Source organism: Gymnogyps californianus, chromosome 7, assembly GCF_018139145.2.
Source record: "Gymnogyps californianus isolate 813 chromosome 7, ASM1813914v2, whole genome shotgun sequence".
NCBI lineage: Eukaryota > Metazoa > Chordata > Aves > Accipitriformes > Cathartidae > Gymnogyps > Gymnogyps californianus.
Genome location: NC_059477.1, coordinates 12,029,098 through 12,051,382, shown reverse-complemented (window position 1 = coordinate 12,051,382; position 22,285 = coordinate 12,029,098). Strand labels below are relative to the sequence as shown.

Genomic DNA, 22,285 nt, shown 5'->3' with positions numbered 1-22,285 from the left:
ACTCAGGAGGGTGGACCAGCTCCACCTTGTTTGTTCTGGCATAGCCAGGATTCCTGATTATCAGTCATTTATCAGGTATCTCTTTTGTCCAAGAATACTACAGAGTATAACAGATATTGTTGGAGATCTGGCAGAGGCCTGTTTCCGATTGACAGAGGTTGCTATTACTGATTGTTTACTTATGCTTCCCAGCTTTAGCCACTGTACCAGACAGGATGATCTAGGGTGGGTTGGTTGGTTGGGTTTTTTTGTTTGTTTTCCAAAATCCCAAACTTGGAACTTAAGTGTGAGACATTGAAGGTGGCTGAACAGTTACACTGTAAATGTATATTTACACAAGATTGTATTTTAAAATGGAGGTCTTCAGTACGTCATGCTTTCAGGTCATCATGCAAATTGTTGTCATCTCTCTCCTTGCATAAATAAAATAGTAATAATAAAAGGAGTTTGGGCAAACTGGAATACACTGTGCTTTAATGCAATTTTTAGTTGTTTAGTCAAATATGCGCTCTGACTTACAGCTGTTGTTTGCTCTCTGTTGGATTTGTGTGTGAAAGGACTGGCAGTTCTTCATGTGTCCTTCACGCCTCTCTACTCTTCTTCATGTTACTTGGGTTTCGCTTCTTTCTTTCTTCGTTTGCTGCCTCTCTAATTTTAGTATTGTACGCAGATCTGATTGCAAGTGACTTTATGCCTCATTGCCGTGGGATATTGTGGAAGAGAGAAATGTCAATGATTTAAAGAAATGGAGTTTCATTCTGCAGTACTTAAGTTGGCTTAAAGATGTCTCAATTTCTGGTTGCTCTCTCTAGCGACTTGCAGAGGAAGAATGGATTACCTTAAAATTGGAAAATTTCAAATGTGATACCTATCTTTAAAAATGGAGAAAAAAAAAGCTGGAGAATTTTACATAGGTCAGCCAAAAATTCTGAAATGAGCAAATGAACAGTTTGTAAACACTTAAGGAGGAGTGGGCAATATCTGGCATAGATTTCTCAAGAGTAAAAGATGCTGAAACATCACAATTCTCTTCGACAGCAGGGTAATAGGTTTTGTGAACACAGCACAGTCCTCTGACTTTTCTGTGGGCAGGTAATGTTCGTGGAGACCTCCGCTGGTGGAGGCTCCACCCCAGGGAACCTGTTCCAGCATTTCACTGACCTTTATTTACTGTTAGAAAATGCTGTATAGTGCTTTACTAGAACTTTTCTTATTGCAGTTATGGCCTGTTATCTCCTGTGAATAGTGGACATGCAGTAAATATTACCGTATCCTGATGTTAGCAAGACATTTTACATACTTTCATAATGTATTCTCACAGCAAACTAGTGGAATATTAAAATATTACAGTGTTAGTGCCTAACTAGTTGAAAAACTACACTCAGAGATTAGTAATAAATGGATTGTTGTTGAAATGGAAGGTGTAGTGAGGGGGTTTTCAGTTTCCCTCCTGGGTCTGGAACTATCCAGTATTTTCATTAACAACTTGGATAGTGGAATAGAAAATGTACTTTTAACATTTGGAGAAAACATGAAGTTGGGAGAGACTGTTGGTTTGGCAGAAGGTGGAGTCAGAATGGAAAATGATCCTGTAAAAGGATAATGCAAGTGAAGCAAAGGAAAGATCCGCCATACAGGCAGGAGTATCAGTTGGACAAGTTCAGAATGGCAACAGCTGGGTGGGTGGTGGTTCCTCAAGAAAGGATCCGGGGGTTGCAGAGGATCAGAAGTTTGTTGACCACAAGTCAACAGTGTTATGGTGCTTAAAAAAAAAAATGATCAACAATGTACATGGTGCTGTAGCATGTACAGGAGCGTATAGATAGGAGCGCAGCCAGCAGGCATGAAGTAATCCTTTTGGTCAGCCCAGCGTTGGGAGATGTCAGGTGTTTCTGGCTTTTGACGTTTTACTTCCAGAAGGATGTGGGCCAGCTGGAGGGGACTGGGGGAAGGACGAGAATAGTTGGAGTGCAGCAAACCTGACTTACAAGGAGAGACTGAAAAAATTACGGTTCCTTGGTCCAAAAAGAAAATAAGGACTTGATAGCAATCTTTGAATGGGTCAAAAGCCACAGCAGAGAAGAAAGAAATAACCTATTTTTCCTGCTTGTGAAGATAAAACACGAGATGACAGGCTTAAATTGCAGCAGGACAAGTTCTACTTAAGTGCTGTTTGGTTGTTCTTTGGTAAGACACAGAGAAGGCACACCACATGCTTGTTGTTTGCAGTGTGTTCCTGCTGGCCTCTTGAATGAACTCTATTTAACATTGTTGTCTTACAGGTAAGGTTGAGTGGCAATGCCTTTACAAATGAGGGCATAGTTTCAGCAGTTTACTTTGTTAGTTTAATTCAAGGCATCCATTGTACCTTTAGATGAGCAGCAAGTCTGAATCATGTCCTTGACCATTGTATGTCATCCTGTTCACCTATTTCCCACCATTTTTCCCCACCACTGCCGTTGGAGAGGGAGGTGAAAATGCTGCTGCCACACCACGTTCAGTACCAGTGGCTGACAGCTGACAGCTTGCTGTGTGCTGGTTCTTGGTCTCTGAAATTTAGTGTCTCTGTGGCTGGGCTGGTTATGCTGCATTTGCTAGAGAGAAATAACGTTTGCGGTCACTGGTTCATGCTTAATCTTTCAGTGTTAAGCTGTATGAAAATGTCTTTTGCAGGAGGGGAAATCGACTGTGTTGATAAGGATGGTAACACCCCTCTGCACGTGGCTGCAAGATATGGACATGAGCTTTTGATTAACACCCTCATAACCAGCGGAGCTGATACTGCCAAGTAGGTGGCTGAAGTGGAGCTGTTGCTAATGATCAAGTGTTATGTCCGATGCCTGGAAACACAGTTACTCCTCAGGTTCTCAAGTGTGAAGGTTAAAATGGATAAGTATAATTGTACTGTACTTCAGTGGGTGACATAGGGCTAAAATATGAACACTTGGGAAGTGTGGAGATGAAGGAAGCCCTGCTAAGTTCCTATTGTGCCCAGTTACGCAGTTACAAGTAGTACAGGTACTGCTTCTTTTTCCTAAAGCATTGATGTGGCACACTGGTATATAAAGTACATGAAGTACATATGTTTATATGTATATAAAGTGCATCTTGATCACAGTAATTCCAGAAAGTCTGTAGCAATGAGTTTGTATAGGAAACGTAATTGAAAAAAATTCAGATGCCTTCCAAGGGAGGTGTGTGTATGTTCCTTAATATCTAGATTAGCCTAATGTTTAGTGGCCTGTCATACATGGTGATTATTCTTTTGTCTTGCATCTTTTGGTATGACATAGTATAATCAATAAAAATGCAGTATTGCAAAGCAGATGTTACTAAGTATTTCTGATCTCCGTATAACTAGAGCTTGTCTTGATGTTGCATGGCTTCTGATATTCAGGTGGCTGAAATAGAACTGCTTTTATCAGATTTGTGAGTTTGGGAGTCTTTTTTGAATAGAAGGACAAGGAGTTGAAATTAGACACATTTCTCAATGTTGTTAGTGCTTTCTGCTTCAGTTCAATTTTTTGGTTTTTTTTCTCTTGCACACGTGTCAAGACTGCACCCACAATATGATAAGTGTTGTCAACTCACACATTGGCAGGTGCTTGATTTTTAGAAGTGCTTGAGTATTGGTTAGTTATGTTCAGGTTCTTATGGTCTGTCAAAAGAAAATAGCAAACCTAAAGGTAAACAAAGGGGTATAAGACCAGAGTAATGCAATGCCATGAGGGATATCTATACCAGGTGTTTAATAGCAGCATCTGACTTCATGAACGTAAGTTTTCAGCAATTACCTCCACATGTCTCCAAAATATAATTTAAGAGTCTTCTACCTAGAACCTACCATAGAAATCAGTGACTTCTCTTGACTTACCTAGTTAGGAAAACCTGCTTTCAGATGCAAATGAGCTGGTTTTAATTTTGAAGATACTCGGAGCTCTCAGTATTTTGTTTGTTTGCTTGATGATATCTAAGAAAGTGGCACATTTACCCGTATTCCTTTATCAAGTGCGACTGTCACCACGCAAACTCGGAAGGTGGAACAGATCTTCAGTTGGCCTGGATAATGAAATTCCACAGGCTTCAGCTAACGTCACTGGATTTTATCAACATAGCTAGCATGAAGATCTTGGTGTCTAAATAGATGTGATTTTTTCCTAGCTCTTTCTCCAGTACAGTAAGTCTCAGTCTGTCTCTTATCTTGAGGTTTAAAGGGAAAACGAGATACGGTGGGATAGCCCACTCTTGGAATCAGGGTTATCCAGTTAGAAATTTCTATTTCACACTTGGGTGACTGGAACATTGATTGAATAAAATACTTTTTCCAGCAGCAGCAATAAGTGAAATAAGAATTTGGCTCAGAGATACCAGGCAGATCCAAACCATGCTACTGTCTGTGCTAAACAAGGAGCATTGAAACTGGGAATGGGCTTTCATATGCGCTGCATGTAAATAACTCTGGCTGAGCTCCCCAACTGGCTTTGAAAAGAAAATTTTGCAGCTTTGTTAGCAACGAATGCAGACAGCTTGGTCAGTCTGAGGCAATTGCATTTAAAGGGGAAAGTGTGTAAGTGATGGGAGGAATGAGTGTGAACAGCACTATAGAAGTGTGACACTGGTTAGCAGATGTGCAGATAGTGTGTTTTGATGGAAACCGGCCAAAACATGTGCTGGGTGGAAATCTTGCCCTAAAAGAAGAAAAATACTGCTTTAGATAACTAGGTGGAGGAGGAGATAGTGGGAAATGGGTGTAGGAAGAAGCACAGCAATACAGAACGTCCAATGTTAGCTTAAATAAATGAATCCACAGTTAAAAAATGCAACCTGTTTATACAGATGCAGCAGCTTGGTGGAGCTTGTGCCGTTTCCTTCAAGGAATAGGCTGTCAGATCGTCTTTTAGTAGATTCACTCTAAGATGTAGATGCTGACATTAGCAAAACTAAAATTTGTACAGCACCACAAGTCACTCCTTAGTGTAGTGAAGCAGCAAGGAGGACACATTTAATATGAAGACAGAGGAAGGATGGGCCTGTGGATTCTGGAAAGAGTTAAGTTTTTAAAAAACAAACCAAAATTAGTTAAACACATATATATATATATATATATATAAAATGTTGGAGAGAGCAAGATATCTTTATAAACATCAACATTCATTTTTTTCTAAAGCTTCATAAGTAATTATGATTTATGGTGAGTCTTGCAGAAAGACAAGTTCCGTCGTCTTTGGGTCCATATCTGAAATCCTCTTCCATGAGGTGATCATACTCTCCCATCCACCAATTGTCTTGCAGAAATGAAGGGCAGATATGAATCCATCTGCTATTGATCAAGAGTTTGTCATTTTTAAAATATGAATCTGCTGAAGCAGGCAGTAGATGATAATCTTGTCGAGATAGTTGGTTTCAGAGGCTCCATGTTTATGTGCACTTGGAGGACTGCCAGTAGGATAATATTTCTAGAATAACAAGATGCTCTTCACAAAACAATGCTAAATGACAGAAGTGAAGATGTCCAAACCCAAAAGTTTTCTAAGACAGTAAGCAGCAGCATGCTTAGGGACTGAACTGGGATGATTTGCTGATATTAATAAAAGCTGCTGAGTGCTCAGCTTGTTTAAAAACTATGGGGTTGCCTGATACAGATTTAGCCTAATGATAGGTGCCTACCTTTTTTTTTTTTTTTACCCAGCGTGTCTGCTCTGAGAAGCTCAGGCCCTTAGACCCTTCTGAGGGTCATGTGTTAAAGCGGGGAAAAAGCAAAAGGGAGTGTGAGGAGAGTAGCTGGAGCAAATAGGAAAAATAGATGTTTAGTTCTTAGGATGTGGGAAGAAAACTGTGAGTGTCACGGCAGCCTAAAGGAAAGCGTGAAGAAGAGTCGTCAGCTACCCCAGCCCCAGGGGAGAGAGAGGGGGAAGAAGGGGAGGCTTTGAAAACCCATATGAGAGTTATCTAAAGGATGTTAACTGCAGGAAAAATGGGTTTCAGAAATAATACTGAGAAGATTTTGGCATTTACTTTTACCTCAGAATGGCAGTTGCAGTATGTGTAGCTGATGCAGCCATTTGTGCATCCCACACCAGGAAACTGACTCCAAGCAATATCTGCTCTCTCGCTTCCTCCCTTACCTTGGCTTTCGCCTTGAATTTTTAGAAACCTTCCTGCCACATTCTGTTCAAAGCATAATGCCAAGATTTTGCTGTATCAGAATATTTTTAACTCCTGGGAAGGCTGGTAAGGAAATACAGATAAAAATAACATGGCAGGAAGAATCTTCCTCGAAAAGGATAAAAAATGCTGCCTTTGTGGAAGGAGCTTTTGACGTGTTGTGTCTGTATGCAACCTGCATTTTCACATGACTCTGTGTAATAAGGCTGTTGTGCCTTTCAGGTGTGGGATCCACAACATGTTCCCTTTACACTTAGCAGCGCTGAATGCTCACTCAGACTGCTGCAGGAAATTGTTGTCATCAGGTAAGTAAATCCCACAGCGTCTGTGGAGCTCGAGTAGTGTGTGTGTCTGCTGCTTACAGCCCCTTTATACTCATTGTTGTGAATTGTTCAAATGAAAGACTTCCTGTGCTGCTGTGTTCGGCTGTGTGGTGTAGTGTACGGGGGCATGCGAGGCTTTCCTAATGGCATGCTGGTACTTCCTCACATCCTGTATTGTTCACGCCTGAAGCTCTTTTCTCCTGGCAGGTTCAGAGAGTTTATACTAATTCACCAGGAGGAGGGAGGAAATTCAGGACCCTTTCCCAAACTGTAGGAATGTGAAATACTGTTTTGTTTTGGGTTTTTTTCCCCCAAAGGAATAATTCAGGAAATTATCTCCTTGGGGCCTGCACTGGCGCAGGTATTTACATCTCTCTGATGACGATGTATTTTAGATACAGGTAAAGTGTGTTTCTGAATCCAGACAGAGTAAAGGAGTTAGGCTGGCCAAAGCTCTGTGGGCATGAGAGGGGAAATGAGGGAAAACATAGTGTCAAGAGAGCAGTCTCAGGATCTGAGACTTCCCCAACGCAGAAGAAGCAGGAGTTTGCTGACGCAACCGTTTCAAAAGAGGCAGTCATCAGGTGCCAAATCCCAAATTCTTTTTTTCCAGGCAAGAGTTCCCATGAGTTAAAAAGTCACAAGGCAGATCATATGCTTTTTCTAGAAAATTGCTTCATTACTTAACACGTAAAATCTCCTACAACTACTTTTTCCCCTACACTTGAGTCCTGTAGGCTATAAAAAAAGTGTGAAAAATGGCAATTACATACCCCATTACATTAAACTTTGGCATGCTCTGGCCTTGACCACTAGATCAGGAAGGACGAGAAAAAGCTCTGGGTGACCACAGTTAATACTGCCAGGCTTATATCTTTGGCCTTGTGCATCTTGATGAATATCCCTGCATGCTCCTGGAAGCCTCTTTCCAACTTGAAAACCACACGCAATAAAAATGGCCCCATTTCATGTTCAGGCTGACTCTGTGGTTTTTCCTCATTTCTTCATGTTTTCTGTCTTCATGTCCTGCTGTCGCAGTCCTCTTGATAAGTATCTGCCTCATAAATGCCTGTCACATAGTTTTAAATAGGGATGTGGCGCAGAGCTGGATGCGGAAATAGATGCTCGTCGACTTTGCAGCTCTTTTTATAGAGCTGCCAAACTGGAGCAGCCGCTCACTGTTCCCGTGACAACCTCTTTCTGACTGTAGTTGCTTGCATTCTGTTTTTTTCCAACTAATTGATTTTTCTGTCTCTGCAATGTTTCTTGTGGTTTAACTAGGACAAAAGTATAGCATAGTGTCCTTGTTTAGTAATGAGCACGTGCTGTCTGCAGGCTTTGAAATAGACACCCCTGATAGTTTTGGAAGAACGTGCCTCCACGCTGCCGCTGCAGGAGGGTGAGTAGCTGTGACTGTAGCTGTTGTAAGTTATTTTGTGGCTTCATTGCAGATTTGGTGCCAGCCAACTTGACTGTGCCATCCACAGAGGAATTTATTGCGGTACGAGGGAAGCAAAGCAGTCTGATGTCAAATTTGGGTCACTTGAGGCTGTCTTTTGCCACTGCCCTCATGTAGGGGTTACTTGCAAAGTAAAGGATACGATCTGATTCCCTCTACCGCAGAGAGCTGGGTTGTGATTTGAAGCATAGGTTTCAGGCACAGGGTAAAACTCTTTCTTTTCGTACCCCTGTGAAGACTGCTTCAGCTTTGGGTTGGGGTACTGCATACTCACCCAGGTCTGTCTGTTGGCCACAGCGGTCACTGAGGACCAGCAGTCAGCAGGAAGTCATCTGTTCCTAGGGCAAAGCGAGTGAGGAAGAGGAGCTGTAGCTCCTGGGATGCTGCTGGCAGGGGAGTTATTCCTGGTCTCCACCTTTGGAGTGTGTCCTTGTCCAAAAATGCAACTATGCAACAGTGCACATCAGATTGCAACGCTAGAGTCCAAATGCAGCTCATCTCCCTCTTTTCCATTTTTGTAGGTGCAAGTTTAAAAGTTTCTAAAAGAAAAACCAACAAACCAAAACAACAACAAAAAACCAACCCCAAACCAACCAACCAACCTCCAAATTAGAAAGTCAAAAGACTCTCATTCTCTCAGGTGATGCATTCCTGATAAGTGCTGGCAGGCCAGAAATGGAAACAAAGCAAACTGAAATATGTCAATTTAAGATGTAAATGTAGCATCCAGTTAGTTTAAATATTTCCAAATAACTGTCAGTGGAGTGCTGTGAAGCTAACCTAGCAAAAGGACAAAACATTTGGCAAGCATTGAGTTTTGACTCTTCTGTTGAGTACTTTATGGCTCAGAAAACAGTTGAAATGGACCCTTGGATAGAACCCAGCTTGGATTCTCTGTGGTTATAGCAAGCAGAAATGGTCATCCACAGCAAATACTTGGCAGTCTTTCTGGAAGTTGTTTTTTCTTCTCAGTGGACCAAACTGTATATCACAAAGGTTTTTTTATTACAAAAAACTAATAAAATTGATCCAAATACTGTTTTTATTATTCTTATGGTATTACTCTTCTTGATACTTCTCTCACATTAATAGAGGAGGTATGACTGTTGCTTGGACGGAAATTATTATAGCATAGTTCAGATGCTACCTCTTCGATAAGGCTACACCCCAAAAGAATAATAAAAACAACCTGGAAATCCTAAAGAGAAGGAGAGGCTTCATAAGAAGCAAAAGCGGCTCATGAAAATAAACCATATTTTTCCAGTGGTTTACTACAATTGTCATCACTAACAAGTGTTTTTATTTTTAGTATGTTGTGGTGAGTGTTCTGTAGCTATTTTATGCAATAGCAATTTAGAGTAGGGATGAACATACGCCAACATATTGCATCCAGTCTTTTTTTTCCCTGGAGCTATACAAAAAGGCATTCTTTTTTTTTTTCCTGACACATGCCTGTTACTCCCGTTACGTTAATGGGGGTTGCATGGGTACTATGAAAAGAACATACTTCAAAGACCTGCTTATCTGATTGTGAACACAAATGATTTATTGCCCCTGTGAATGACAAGGAGTCTTGGAAAGTGCTGCGCTTCTTTGTGTCATTTTCTGGCTTGGAGTCATACATTTATTCGCTTGAATTACAAAAGATGTGAGAATTCAGCCGTTTTATTTTCTATTAAAAATCACCTGGCTTTAAACAAGATGAAGAAGCAGCTATGATGTGGTGAATTCTTTCAACAGATACAAAGCAATGCAGTCCAACTCATCCACTTACATAGATGCCATATTGATATCACAATCACTTTAAATACCTATGCCTCTTATTCAACAAAGCACTTAGAGATGTCCTTAAATCTATCAATAGTGAACAAATCATATGAGAATAAACCTAAAACTAACTCTTGTGATTAAATCTCACTACGTAAACAGGATTTGAGCAAAGTGCTTACTGTTGAATGCTTTGCTGAATGGGGGTGGATTTCATTAAATGTCACCTCTTCGTTATTAGACTGGCATTTTATAAGCTAGCAACAACTTTCTTTTAAAGTTCTCTTATGAAACACACGTTCAGGTGGGAAGTATTAGAGTACAGCTCCCATTGAAGATCTCCAAACACACTGAATTCAGATCACATTTACTGTGCTCTCTTTCAAAAAAAATTTTTTTTTTCTTCTGCGGAAGAGAAGTTTGAGGTTTTCTAGAAAAAAAGGAAATAGTTTTTTAAAGCTTCATTTTCTGTTTGATTTGAATTTCACGTTGTATTTGGCTGTACCCTGTTTTTGCGCGGCAAATAATACAAAAATAGTTGGAGTAACTTTTTCCTTTTGGGGGCAGGGGGCAACACAGATGTAAACTTCTGTTTTGTTAATGTTTTGTTTTCTTTACTTCTCTTCCCAGTAATGTTGAATGTATAAAACTCTTGCAAAGCAGTGGAGCAGATTTTAATAAGAAGGACAAATGTGGGAGGTAGGTAAATTATGAAGCTCATTTAAAAAAGAAAAAAAAAATCTGGTAGGCAAGCAACAAAGACCACCTCAGTCTGGAAATCATATGTTCTATGAAAAATGACAGTAAAATAAAGTAGGAGTTTGGCCTTCCCTGCAGAACTCTTGCTGCTGCAGTTATATGCCAGACAGACAGGTGCAGACTTCATTAAATACATAAAAGCCATCCCACCCTCTTGAGTCTTCTGTTTTAAAAATATCACAGGTTTATTTTTTTTCCTTATTGCTTCTCTTATTGCCTAAATTCTTGTGCTTGTGTGCCCAAGACAACACCTGGGTTATGATGGGAGGATTGCTGCTATTTGACGTGCTTCCTAGAGGATTTTTTTCCCCATATGAAGTGTTGCTATGAGTGTTGCTATGCCAGCTAAATAAGGTGCTGCGAGGGACGCCGTGCTTTGCTCTGCCTCCCAACTGGAAGAAAGTAGCGTGTATGCACAGCAACAGCAGAGGCTGTCACTGGGAATAGGTTGTTTGCAAGACACAGACTGATGATCTGTATCCTATTAGGCTTCGTAGGAGCACCAAAATTTCCTATTAACACAATATTTTGCTGAATTTCCGTAACTTTGCATTTCATCACAGGAACATGAGGCGCTCATATTGACTGCTGGAAATCTGTAGGAATGCAGCAATTAAGATTTATCGTTATCCTCGGTGGTGCATATTGGAATATAAGGTAACAAATTGTCACTTATGTTCCAGGACACCTTTGCACTATGCAGCTGCAAATTGTCATTTCCACTGTATTGAGACACTGGTGACAACAGGAGCCAATATTAATGAAACAGATGACTGGGGACGCACCCCTTTGCACTATGCTGCTGCTTCTGACATGGACCGAAAGTAAGAAAGCCTCTTTGTATTCCTTGTTTAAAGTGTTTTGCTAAATCAATGTCATTCTATTCTCTTCATGATGCTACGTCATTTGAGCCAAAAAATGATCCTGCTAGCAAAGGAATTTCTCTCAGATATATGCATAACTCCACACTGAGTTGCTCTGACTATAAGCCAAATCCCCAGATGATGTGGCATTTCAGCTCTACAGTTTACCTTTGATGTAACGCACAGTTTTGCAGCCACCCTGTCCTACTGAACTATTTTCACAATATTTTGTCTTCTGTTTTCCTCTGTGTGGTTTCCTCACAAGAGTAAGCTCAGAGAATTTTCTACATCTGCTTTGCAACTCCATCAGAAGGGATGGAGCAAGAGAGGAGGAGGAGAAGGTTGAATCAGAAGGAGAGGTTTTCCCAGATGGGCTGCAGCGACAGACAGACATCTGGCCATTCTGACAGACTTTCTGGAAAAGATGGGATAGATCTACCCACCAGTCTCTCTCCACTGTCAGAGCTGATAAAAATGCTCACCCTGTCCAAACAGGTTGCTTTTTAGAGACTTTAAAAGGAGAGAGGCCTGGGGAATATCCTTTGGCAGAATGCAGTGCTATTCTTGTGAAAAAGGAGGAAAACAGCTGCAAAACTTAGAAATCCTGTCGTTAGTGACTGCAATTTCTAATTCCCAGGTAGTTGCATATTTTGGCAATCTCTTCCTTATAACATACCATATAAAACAGGCTCAATTATCCTGTTAGTTCTCTCTTAAAACTGTTAGCAACCTGTATTTATTTTAGGTCATCCGATGTTTCTCTGTCTCATTCCTCTGGGCACTAAGGAACTATTTTTTTGGTTTCTTGTATAGTGAGGTCTGGTAAAAATACATCTGGCTCATTCCCAGCAGAATACCACCTCAAAGCCACTGCAGGAAAACTTCGGCTTAACTTTATGGTAGAGGTTTGGATGCCATACCAGAGCCTTGGTAGCTTCATCATTTGCTGTGATGATACTGATATAAAAAAAGTCTTCCCTGTCACCCTTAAACCTGAACAGTGCTGGGAAGAAGGCAGCAGGATCTTCAAAGCTCTGTGCTTGGCATTGCAATCAGAGTCGGCTTGTAGGAAGGCTTTCACCACTGGCTGTTTCTAATTCTGTCTTGCCAGGGTGAGGTGTTACTTGGGGTGTTGAGAATGGTGATTTGGTGTGTATTTTTCAGCTTTTGGCTCTTTATAGGTGAAATTCCTGCATTTAAATAAGCTCTTGGTTAACTTCAGGATGTATCTACTTCCATCACTAATTTAAAAAAAAAACCAAAACCTTACTTTAGTCACATCCGGAACATTGGCAGGAATATATGGCCTTTGTTTGCCCTCATAGTCCAAATCTAAATTGATTCTGATGTGGTGATGCTGTCTTCTCATTAAATTTTCCAGTTTGAGATGTTCTGGAAGAAGCCTTGTTACATAGATGAAATGCTATTTGCTCTCTGTGATTTTATAGGTCAGCATATTTTTTTTACTGCTGAATGGCAAAAAACTCCCCAGATCAGGCAATCTCAGTCCAAAGAATATTCATAATTATTTAACTTTGGATGTGGGCAGTTAATGAGCAGGGAGAAGTCTTGGTGCAGCGAGGTTGCCCTACTGTTTCAGCTATTTTGGTAACTGTCGTTGCTTACGGTCTTCAGAAAGTACCCTTTCCTGCAATGGAAATCACAACAGCATTTTCATTAAATAGATGATTGCAGTTTCTGACTATGTACTTTTTCTCCAGATGATCACTTATTCTGTTCAGGGAATCTTATTTTGAGATCTTACTGATTTGTAGTTAACTGAAAGCAGATGCAGGTAGGACTTCAGCATAGCACATGAGTACTGTCTATGAGCTTACAATGTTAATATTCAGGGGAGTTATTTTGTTAATAATTAAGTTTTCTCTGAGTCAGTGGACATCAGACAGACCCTGGGTTTGTAGAACAACCCATTATTGCTAGCACCCACAGGAAGAATGTCAAATCTTGATATTACAAATGGGAAATTGCATATTAAAGAAAGAATGTACTGTTCTGCATTGTGCAGAATCCAGTCTGGAATTTGCATGTTATATTGGGATTGAAATTAGCAAACTGTCCTTCTACAAATCTTTTAAGCTACTAATCCATGATGATAGCAGTTTGTAAATGAATTCTGTGTTAGCCTTGGTGGCCAAGAAAGATCATAATCACAAGCTCACGACTGTAAGATCACAAATCATAGTCTTCTGTCTGCCATCCATCCAGCTGGGAAGCAGAGGTGCCAAAAATGATCCGGGTGTGCAGGAATATGAAGACATGCTGAGCTCTTTGAAGAATCTAAAGAATCTGACCGAGAGCCACACAGTGTGCCAAGATATTTCACAGAGAGGAGAGTCAGCAACACAGCTAATGCAGATTCAAGATAGACCAATTTAGTATCAGTGATTAAAGTTTCTCTAAATCTTAAATATTAGAGAAGAGCTAGCAGGTTACTGTAGGAAGAAGCAAGCTGTGGTAATCCTGAGTTTCTCTCTGCAAAGGAAACAAAATGCACAACATTGCTGTGGGAGAAACGTAAGGATTCTGGAAGGTGATGATCAAAGTGTTTCTGATAGAAACCAGAATTTTCTGGGGTTTTTTTTTGGCATTGACTTGCAGGACGATAAACTACCATGTTGTAGTTGTCTCCACTGCTTGCAAAACTTATTAGCTGCAGACCCATGCAGGACACTCATTTAAGTTGTGTAACTCTTACTGTTGGCTGGAAGAGGTCAACTCCTTGAAGAGGAGATTGGGGATGGGTGGCAGACTACGTCAAAATCACTGGTATGATATTTTGAAAATAAGTGCATTTTTCTGTCCTCTATGCTAAGAAGAAAGAATATTTTAGGTAACTCCCATGAAAATGCCGAAGAACTTGAAAGAGCCAGTGAGATGAAGGAAAAAGAAGCTGCATTGTAAGTTTGGTGTCAATAAAGCAGTTAGACTCCATTTCTGGAGAATGCCACTGCTTTGGGCTGCAGTTTACACTCTGCTTTTGCTCATTCATTGCTCTGCTAAACACAATGCTTGGCTTTAATGAGGGCTAACTTAAAGAAAAAAGCTTTACGCTCTTCTCTGTGCATATGTTCCCTAATATCTCTGTTTCTGTGCTTGTTGCTGTTTCTTAATTGAAAATGTACTGCTTCAGTAATTTAATAATTCTTTAGTGTCATGCACTGTCTTATTTTAATGCTTTGCACTGAGCATGTATGTTGCAAGAAGTAGCCGATGGCTTCCTCTATTTATTTACTCGGATTGACATTTTCATCTAGCTGCTTCATGATTTTTTTGTTTTAAAAATCCCCTTTTTCATATGACAGCCTTACATTCACTACAAATTACAAGCTATGGAAGAAAGTACTAATAACAAAATGATGATTTCTTGATGGTATAAGAAAAAGTGGCAGGCACTATAAAGAGCATAAGGGATCCTTTGAAAAACACATTATTTTTAAAAAAAAAACAACAACAAAGAAGAAAATATATTTATGTATGTACGTGCCAGGAAATTAACTCAGTTAAGTCTTTGTTTTTCAGCTTGCCATAGTGCATGTTTGGAGGCCAATGGTTTTACGTACAGTAGTAACAATTCTAGGCTGTTTACATCATGATACAGAGTTGTGTAGGTTTTTTTCAGGCTTCGTAATAGAAAATGATGTTGTGATCTAGAGTAGCAAAGGTTGGGTTGAAGATTGTTGTTTATGAAGATCTTCAAAGATGAGTAGGGATTTTCTGTTTTAAAAAATGGTGAATGTGGGGAGCTATTGGTGAAAAGAGGGAAACTCATAAGTGATTTTGAGGTGCTGCTAGAAATACAGAATTAACTGCCAGTTTTCAGTGCCACTCCTAGTTGCAGTGAGAGATATCTGTTAAATATTGTGAACTCACATTTAAATGAGTGAATTGTCCACAGGTGTCTAGAGTTCCTTCTACAAAATGATGCCAATCCGTCCATCCAAGACAAAGAGGGGTACAACACTGTGCATTACGCTGCTGCATATGGGCACCGGCAGTGTTTGGAACTGGTGAGTGCTCGGACAGTTTGGAAGTCTGTTAACCGCTGATAAATATATATGTGTATACGCTAGTATTATGAACTCCTCTGATGGTTACTATTTGAATTCTTTGGATATTCACAAATCTGTGAAAACCTGCAATATGGTGCAGTTAACTGAAATATATGCAACCAGTTGTATCTTAAAAACATGTTAATCTTGATAATCTAGTCCTTGTTCAACAAGCTGGTGCTTAAATGTTGTCTTTGAGTGGAGTTTATGTGTGCTTAAATTATTTTTAACTGTGATCAAAATATTCCTGGTGTATGTGTATGTGCCAGTAGTAAGGGATAGTTCCCAGTGCATGAGGGTGCATGTGCCTTCTGCAGCTGGCACATTATCTGACTTGCAAACTGAGAGAGTAAATAGCTTTTGTCAGCTGCATACCTGCAGTGCCTGTTTTCCTCTGATGAAACAATAGCAGCATTGATAAAGTTACCATAATCAAGATTAACCTTGTATGCAATGTAACTGGGATTTTTGTTGTTGTTGTTTTGTAATGTCCTGCACCTGAATGATTAGAAATTGCATCTCATAAGAAAAATTGAATTTGGGATATGTATAGTATGGATTTATAGAAGTTTGTGACTTGTAAAAATAAGTGTCATGAGGATTGATGTTAACTGATCTGCTTGATATATAGGGTGATCCAACGTTATTGTGTCACATATAAGTAGGCTTCAATTGATTAATAAAAAAAAGGCTATAATTAGAAAATTGTATCGATATTCAGGCTTTAGTAAGAACATTGTGTGCTGTTTAGTGTTTTATGTTGTTTGGTTCTTTCTTTCTTTGTTGAAGAGTCAAAGTACTGAATTATTGAAAAGGAGCTCTGCACAGCACATGCTGCTTTCACACCACATTTACCACCGCTGTCAGTTACTGCCGCCACAGGAGAAATACTGCAGCTGGCCTACATCAGGGTCACAACATCTAGGAAACCGTGACCTGTAATTACACCAGGGCAGCCCTGGGTCAGAATTTCAGGTGGGATGTTAAGCCTTTTTAGCTCCCACCTGCAAGCATGTATATTTAGGACACTTAAAATATCACTGCTCCTTTGTTGCTTGTGGCAGCACGTTTGGCCTTTCCTTGTTTAGAGCCTTTTCCTAGAGCTGATCTCTCATGACTCTGCCCGTGGGGATGGAGGGGTCTTCTGCTGAGCCTGCCACCCATTTGGAACAAAAGCAAATGTTCTTGGTATTTGAAGGCTGTATATATAGAGTAGCCTCCTCTGTGCTGTGTACAAGCCCACGCTTGTATGGCCACAGCAATGTGTATTGCAACCTTACCCATGTCTTATCAGCAGATTCTTGCATGACTTGTGCGAGCAGAGATCTCTATAACGCCGTCTTCGCTGGGGAATTCTCTTTCAGCCTTCATATCATAGTCCCTGTGTGCCACTAGCGTGGAGCAGGCACAGAGCAAGGTCCCCTCTTTTCTTTTGCTTGTTGCTGTGCACGTTTTCTGGCAACATATCGGCTGCAGACAATGACCTGCTATTGAGTCCTAGTGTTGCTTAGGCTTGCCAGACAAAAGGGAGCGCTGGGAATGCAGTGCATATCAGAGGTGTTGGGTTGTTTGGTTTGCTTTTTTTTTTAATTTTGGAGAGTGAAATGCAAACTGTGGGCTAGAGACAGCTGTGCAGCAAGTGTTCTATATTTGGACAGAGAAATTCAATGTTTTTCCATGTCAGTATTCCCATATTTGTGACTGTAGCTGCAGTATAGAAACCCAAGGTCAGGTATAATTTACAGAGTTGTAGTCATATAGCTGTTCTGTGTACACTGGTGAAAGAAAACTGCTATAAATTTTAGCCTATTGCATGCAAAGGACCACTATTGTGTGCTAGGGTGTCTACCTGAAAGTTTTGTGGGGACTGGGATTTTGCCATTGGTGTTCAGGGGTTGACAAGCATCTTGTTTTCTCTCTAGAATACAAAAACTAAATGTACCAGAAAGCAAGTGTGCTCGATCAACAGTAGGACCAGGACTCGTCATCTTTGCACCCACTGTCAGAAGGTGGTGATTCTGTTTTGTTCATGTGAGCACTTGTCCCTTAGCTGTAATGAGTTACTGAGGCTTGAGTGTAATAACTTTATAACGGTGACTAATTGATATGGGCACTGCCTTTACACTGATTTTTTTGTATTGCTTGGATTCAGGATGGCAAAAGGGCCAGGACCAAAGTCTTGAGTAGCTGAAAGGTAATTGTGCTGTGGACATGAAATGGAAATAATCCTTGTGCCTAGGTTTATTCACTTATTCCAACATGAGACTCCCAGATGTTAAGACAATTGTTGATTCCTGTGCTTCATCTGATAAAGTACTGTCATCTATAGACATCACTATTCTGTAATGCAATCAAATTGTTTTTGACAGAGTTCATGGCTATTTGAAGACTGTGTGTAAAAGTTGCAATAAGAATTCATCCTGGGGCAGATGCCCTCACTGCCTTGTGAGCTGGCTGGTGGCTTGGTCACAGTTTGTTGTGCTCTCTGTGGTGGACCTATGACAAGGACTTCGTCATGAACCATGATCTTTGTTTCTGGTAGCTATTAACCACAGTACATTGACTGCTTTAGTTATTAATAGTTGAATGAAGCATCCACTAAGGTTTAATTGCTTCTAGGCATGACTTTTAGCTAGAGGCCCCTTCTTTTCTACATAGCAGAGAGAACAGTAAGTCATCAAACGCCATCTTAGTCCTCAAGCCTTCTGTTTATCAGTTTTGAAAACTAAACCAATGGAGATCCAGAAAAATGGCAACACTTATTTGGCTCGTTTCTCCTGAGCCACACCGGGCTCTCCTCAGTAATGGTGGAGGCAGCTGCCAGTTCCAGTTAATGCTGCAGGTTGACTTGGTGGGTTAGTGTGTAGAGTAGGTGCACGAGGACAGCTGGTTATGTCTGAGGAGTACTTGGCTGGTTTTGTTGCTGTGTCTTGGAAATACATTTTTCTTGTTTTTCTTGTCTTCAGTGCTAATGAAAAGGAAAATAAGATTCACAATATTTTTGGTTGCTCTTACTCAGGGAACAGTGGGAGCCCAGCAGCCCTAATTCCAATGTAAATATGTCTGTAGATAGGCAGGGAGATTTTTTATTTTGGTTTCATACGTGCAATAACAGAGATAAATTGATGTTTTTCTTGAAAGTGCTAACTTGGAACCACTAATTTGTATCACAGGAACTCTGACATACAGAATACTCCTTCTAAAATATTTCCAATCCTTTCCATCCTGAAGAAGAGATTTTCAGGCAGAATTATTGAAATAACAACACTATTTTTCAGTGCCAAATTAACTCTTATTTTACTGTTTTATCCCTTGGGTAAATATTTTTGGTTTATTATTCATAGCTCATAGTTGAAAATATCTAGGAATTATCTTCTCTAGAACAAGACAGTTCTTTATGGACATAAAACTGTTAGAGGAAGGAGTACATATAAAATATGAAGCTTTAATTCTGATCAAAACTAAGGCAAAGTGGGTGCAACAATAAGCTTGATTTTTTTGAGTAATGGTTACTAGTATTTCTCTACATGCACAATACCGAACTTTGGCAAAACATTAGGGAGTTATTTCAGTGTTCCAGAATATGTCAAGTTTATAAAAGACCTTGTAAGATTAATTTTTTCTTCTCCTTTCACCCCTGGTTTTTATAACAGGTATCTAAAATGGCTTATTTCTAAATAAGTGGTCACTTTAAAAAAAAAAAAAAGTCTGAAGAAGAAGATGCAGTATCCAGTGGCATTTCCTTCGCTGAGGGATCTAATCTGTGCTTTAAGCACCATAGCTTCTCAGCATTACAAAATATTTACGCATTTGAGTACAGTTTAGGAAAGGCTGGTTTATCTACGAAAATATATTTTCATTTTTTGACTTTAGTGTTTACTGTGAGCCCAGTACCTTGGCCGGAATTTATCTAAATTTCTTTGTGGGGAGAGGAGAGGTTTTAGGAGAAATAAGGATTAAGAGTGAAAAGGTCATATCCTTTGACCCAAACAAATAAAATTTGTGTTTGTGTGTTCAACCACAGAGCTCAATGACAGAAGCTTTTTTCCTGGAGGAGCTTTAGGTTGTCTGGGATATTAGTGGGGTAGTTGCCCTGCAATGAATGACGTGATGTTGCTAAAAAGAGAAGAGTGGAAGCAGATTCTTGAATTCTTTCTCCATCTGTGAGGAGCCATTCAGAAAGGCTGAATGGTGGGCATGTGTGCTCGCAAGCAACTGAAACTCCCATCTGCTTTCCTACTTCTAAAAATAACCTCACATTTGTTTAGATCGGGACTGACTTCTTTGGTGTTCAGTAGTCAGGGATATCGGTCACGATCACTAGCTGGTATTTTAGAGCTGATCACATCACCGAACTACTTTGAAAAAAAGAAAAATATGGTGGTTTTTTCGTTGAAATGATATCTTATCACAAAATCCTTATTGGTGTGGAAAGAGTGAAATTTAAATTGTAATTTCACATTAAAATTCTATCTGGAGAGCCAGTCAAGCACTTTGTGCTGGTAAAAATAGGTTTCTGTGCAGTGTTAGGGCAAACAGAATTAAATGCCTGTCTCTTGTAGTGAAATCTCTTCTCTGACTGTAAGAATTGATGGCTATTTTTTCTTTTAATCTGCTCTTCTCTTTATTCCATCAGCAAATGAAATTCACTCTTTGGCTAACAAAGTTGTATCAGCACAGGGGCTAATTCATTTGAGGATGGGAGGAGAGCATGGTTTAACTGAAAACCGTGTCCAAAAGAAAAGGCAAATCTCTGCCTGCCTGCCTGCTGCCTGAAGCAAGGTGATCCGCACAGCTGTGTGTGTCAGGGAGAAGGGGCAGAGGGAGATTTCCCGCTAGCAGAAGGCCATCTTGGCTGTGCCGTGAAAGGAGAGGCTGGGTTTGAAGAAAAAAAAAATCACCTTTTATTAGACCTGCTGTTACCACTGGAAAATAGTTAAGCCATGCCTTCAAACACTTGGTTCCTTAACCTGTGGAGAAATTGAAATCACAGACTCCATAAATCTTCGATGTGGCTGCTACTAATTATGTATGTCTCTTATCGAGAAGAATTTGTTCATTCATCTGTCTGAGAGCAGGACACTGGTAATTAGTGACAAGTGAATCACAAGTGTGGTTGGGCTAGGTATTAAAAAGCCTTTTGCCACATGGGGATCTGGCTGGGATGCTTGTCCAGCGGCAGCCCCTAGGCCTCCTTCTGACCCAAATCTCTTTATTCGGGGGATACATTCTGGGTTTTCTCCTTCATAAATGCCTGTCCATCTCTACGACCAACACCCTCTTTCTTAAACAGAGCGTTTTGTCTGAAACCAGTGGTGATAGTGTTTCATGTGGTGAATGACTTCGTACTTATGTCTGAGAGCTTTTCCCACGTGGAAGCTCCTTTTTTAGTGGAGAAGTGCGAAGTCATTAACTCGAGTGGCTCTAAAAAGGAAAGGAACTTAGGAACTTAAGGCTTGAAAATAACTTTAATAAACCTAATTTGTCTGTCAGTCCTAGAACCCCTCAAGTCATGGTAGATTGATTTAATTACTTAAGTTTTGATGTTAGCATTAGTGCAATATGTACCCACTGGTTAAATGATCAATAGGAGCCTATATATGCTAGATATGGCAATATATGTTAGCTTATAGCAATGCATTTTGGCTTAGATTTTATGTTTTGGAAACTAGATAATTTTGATCCTAAAAAAAGTTTTCTAGAAAGCTAATGCTGCTTGTGAACTCAATGAGAGCAGGAGTTTACCATTTGCTCTGGCACCCCGCTGGCACTTTGGCTTGTAGGATACGAGTATTGCCTAGCATCTCTGAGGTTTATTTTCTGTCTCTCTGACAGATTTTGTCTTTTTTTAGTTTATATTTTTATTTTCCTGGGGTGGAGGAACAAGGCACTTACATCTGCTGTCTTCTGACAGAGAATAACAAGGCCATTGCAGAACTGCAGGAGACATTTTTCCTTCAGTTTAGAAAGAGGTCATGGACTTCTGCTGTTGCCTTAAATACCTGTGTATCTATGTGTGTGGTGTTTAAATGTAAATGTGTGAAGAATATCTGACTCCCTCAAATCTACTGAATCCAATGAAAAGGGCATTTGATCATGGCATATGGCATTGCATTAGACCGTATAGCTCAGAAGGAGCTGTGGGCGCTGGGATTTTAGGGGTGTAATCAGGCTTATTTATACAAGGCAAGATGCTTGCCTACATGAGCAGACTTTCAAAAAGAAATTATCACTGGTTTATTGGTATTTGTAGGCTTACAAAGCAATCTAACTTCATTAGGCAAAGCCTCCCACAGTGTGTGTATTTTGTTTCTGTGTATCTGTATTTTGTCAATTGAGTAGATCTTAAACATTCTCATTATTTTCCTCTTTCCCCTCCTCCCTTATGAAGTAATGCGACTGGTATCTATTCACAGTGGCTGGCTGACCGTAGGCAGTAGTCTCATTGCTTCAGGAGTATTTCATCCATAGGTGGACAGTGTAGAGATGGGTGCGCACAGGATCAGGTCTTGGTTTATGGTTCTGTTTGTGCACTGCTTGCAATGCAGTTTATTCTACAGGAAAAACAAAACAAAACAAAACAAGAAGCACTTGCAGATTACCATTATACTTGAATATTTATGTCTTTAATTATTCTAATTGACATTTTCAATTAGATTGGAAGCAAAACTCCATTGGATATAGTGAGTAAATGAAAAATGATTGCATGTTGTGTATTTTCATTTTTATTTAAACTTCTTAGTATTTTGCAAATCCTTGTATTCACTCTGACAAAGCCTGAGGAAGAAGAATCACAACTCTTAACTAGCATGCCATGTACTTCAAGCAACTGCATGTGTGCTGCTTTCGTTTCCGTTGGATTTCCTTCTTGCTGTTGCT

General features: G+C 40.0%; 1 protein-coding gene across 7 annotated transcripts in view; it reads left to right on the top strand.

Moving 5' to 3' along the window:
* ANKRD44 (ankyrin repeat domain 44) overlaps positions 1-22,285 on the top strand; it is a 144,296-nt gene that overhangs the window by 92,033 nt on the left and 29,978 nt on the right. For 2 of the 7 annotated variants that reach the window (XM_050899764.1, XM_050899761.1), the window contains exons 10-16: positions 2,674-2,788; positions 6,388-6,470; positions 7,824-7,887; positions 10,345-10,413; positions 11,157-11,297; positions 14,174-14,254; positions 15,253-15,364. In XM_050899764.1, the coding sequence (XP_050755721.1) occupies positions 2,674-2,788; positions 6,388-6,470; positions 7,824-7,887; positions 10,345-10,413; positions 11,157-11,297; positions 14,174-14,254; positions 15,253-15,364 (665 nt within the window). Of the gene's footprint in view, positions 1-2,673; positions 2,789-6,387; positions 6,471-7,769; positions 7,888-10,344; positions 10,414-11,156; positions 11,298-14,170; positions 14,255-15,252; positions 15,365-22,062; positions 22,090-22,285 lie in introns of all 7 variants that reach the window. The other 5 variants (XM_050899763.1, XM_050899758.1, XM_050899760.1 and 2 more) reach the window with 4 other exon arrangements.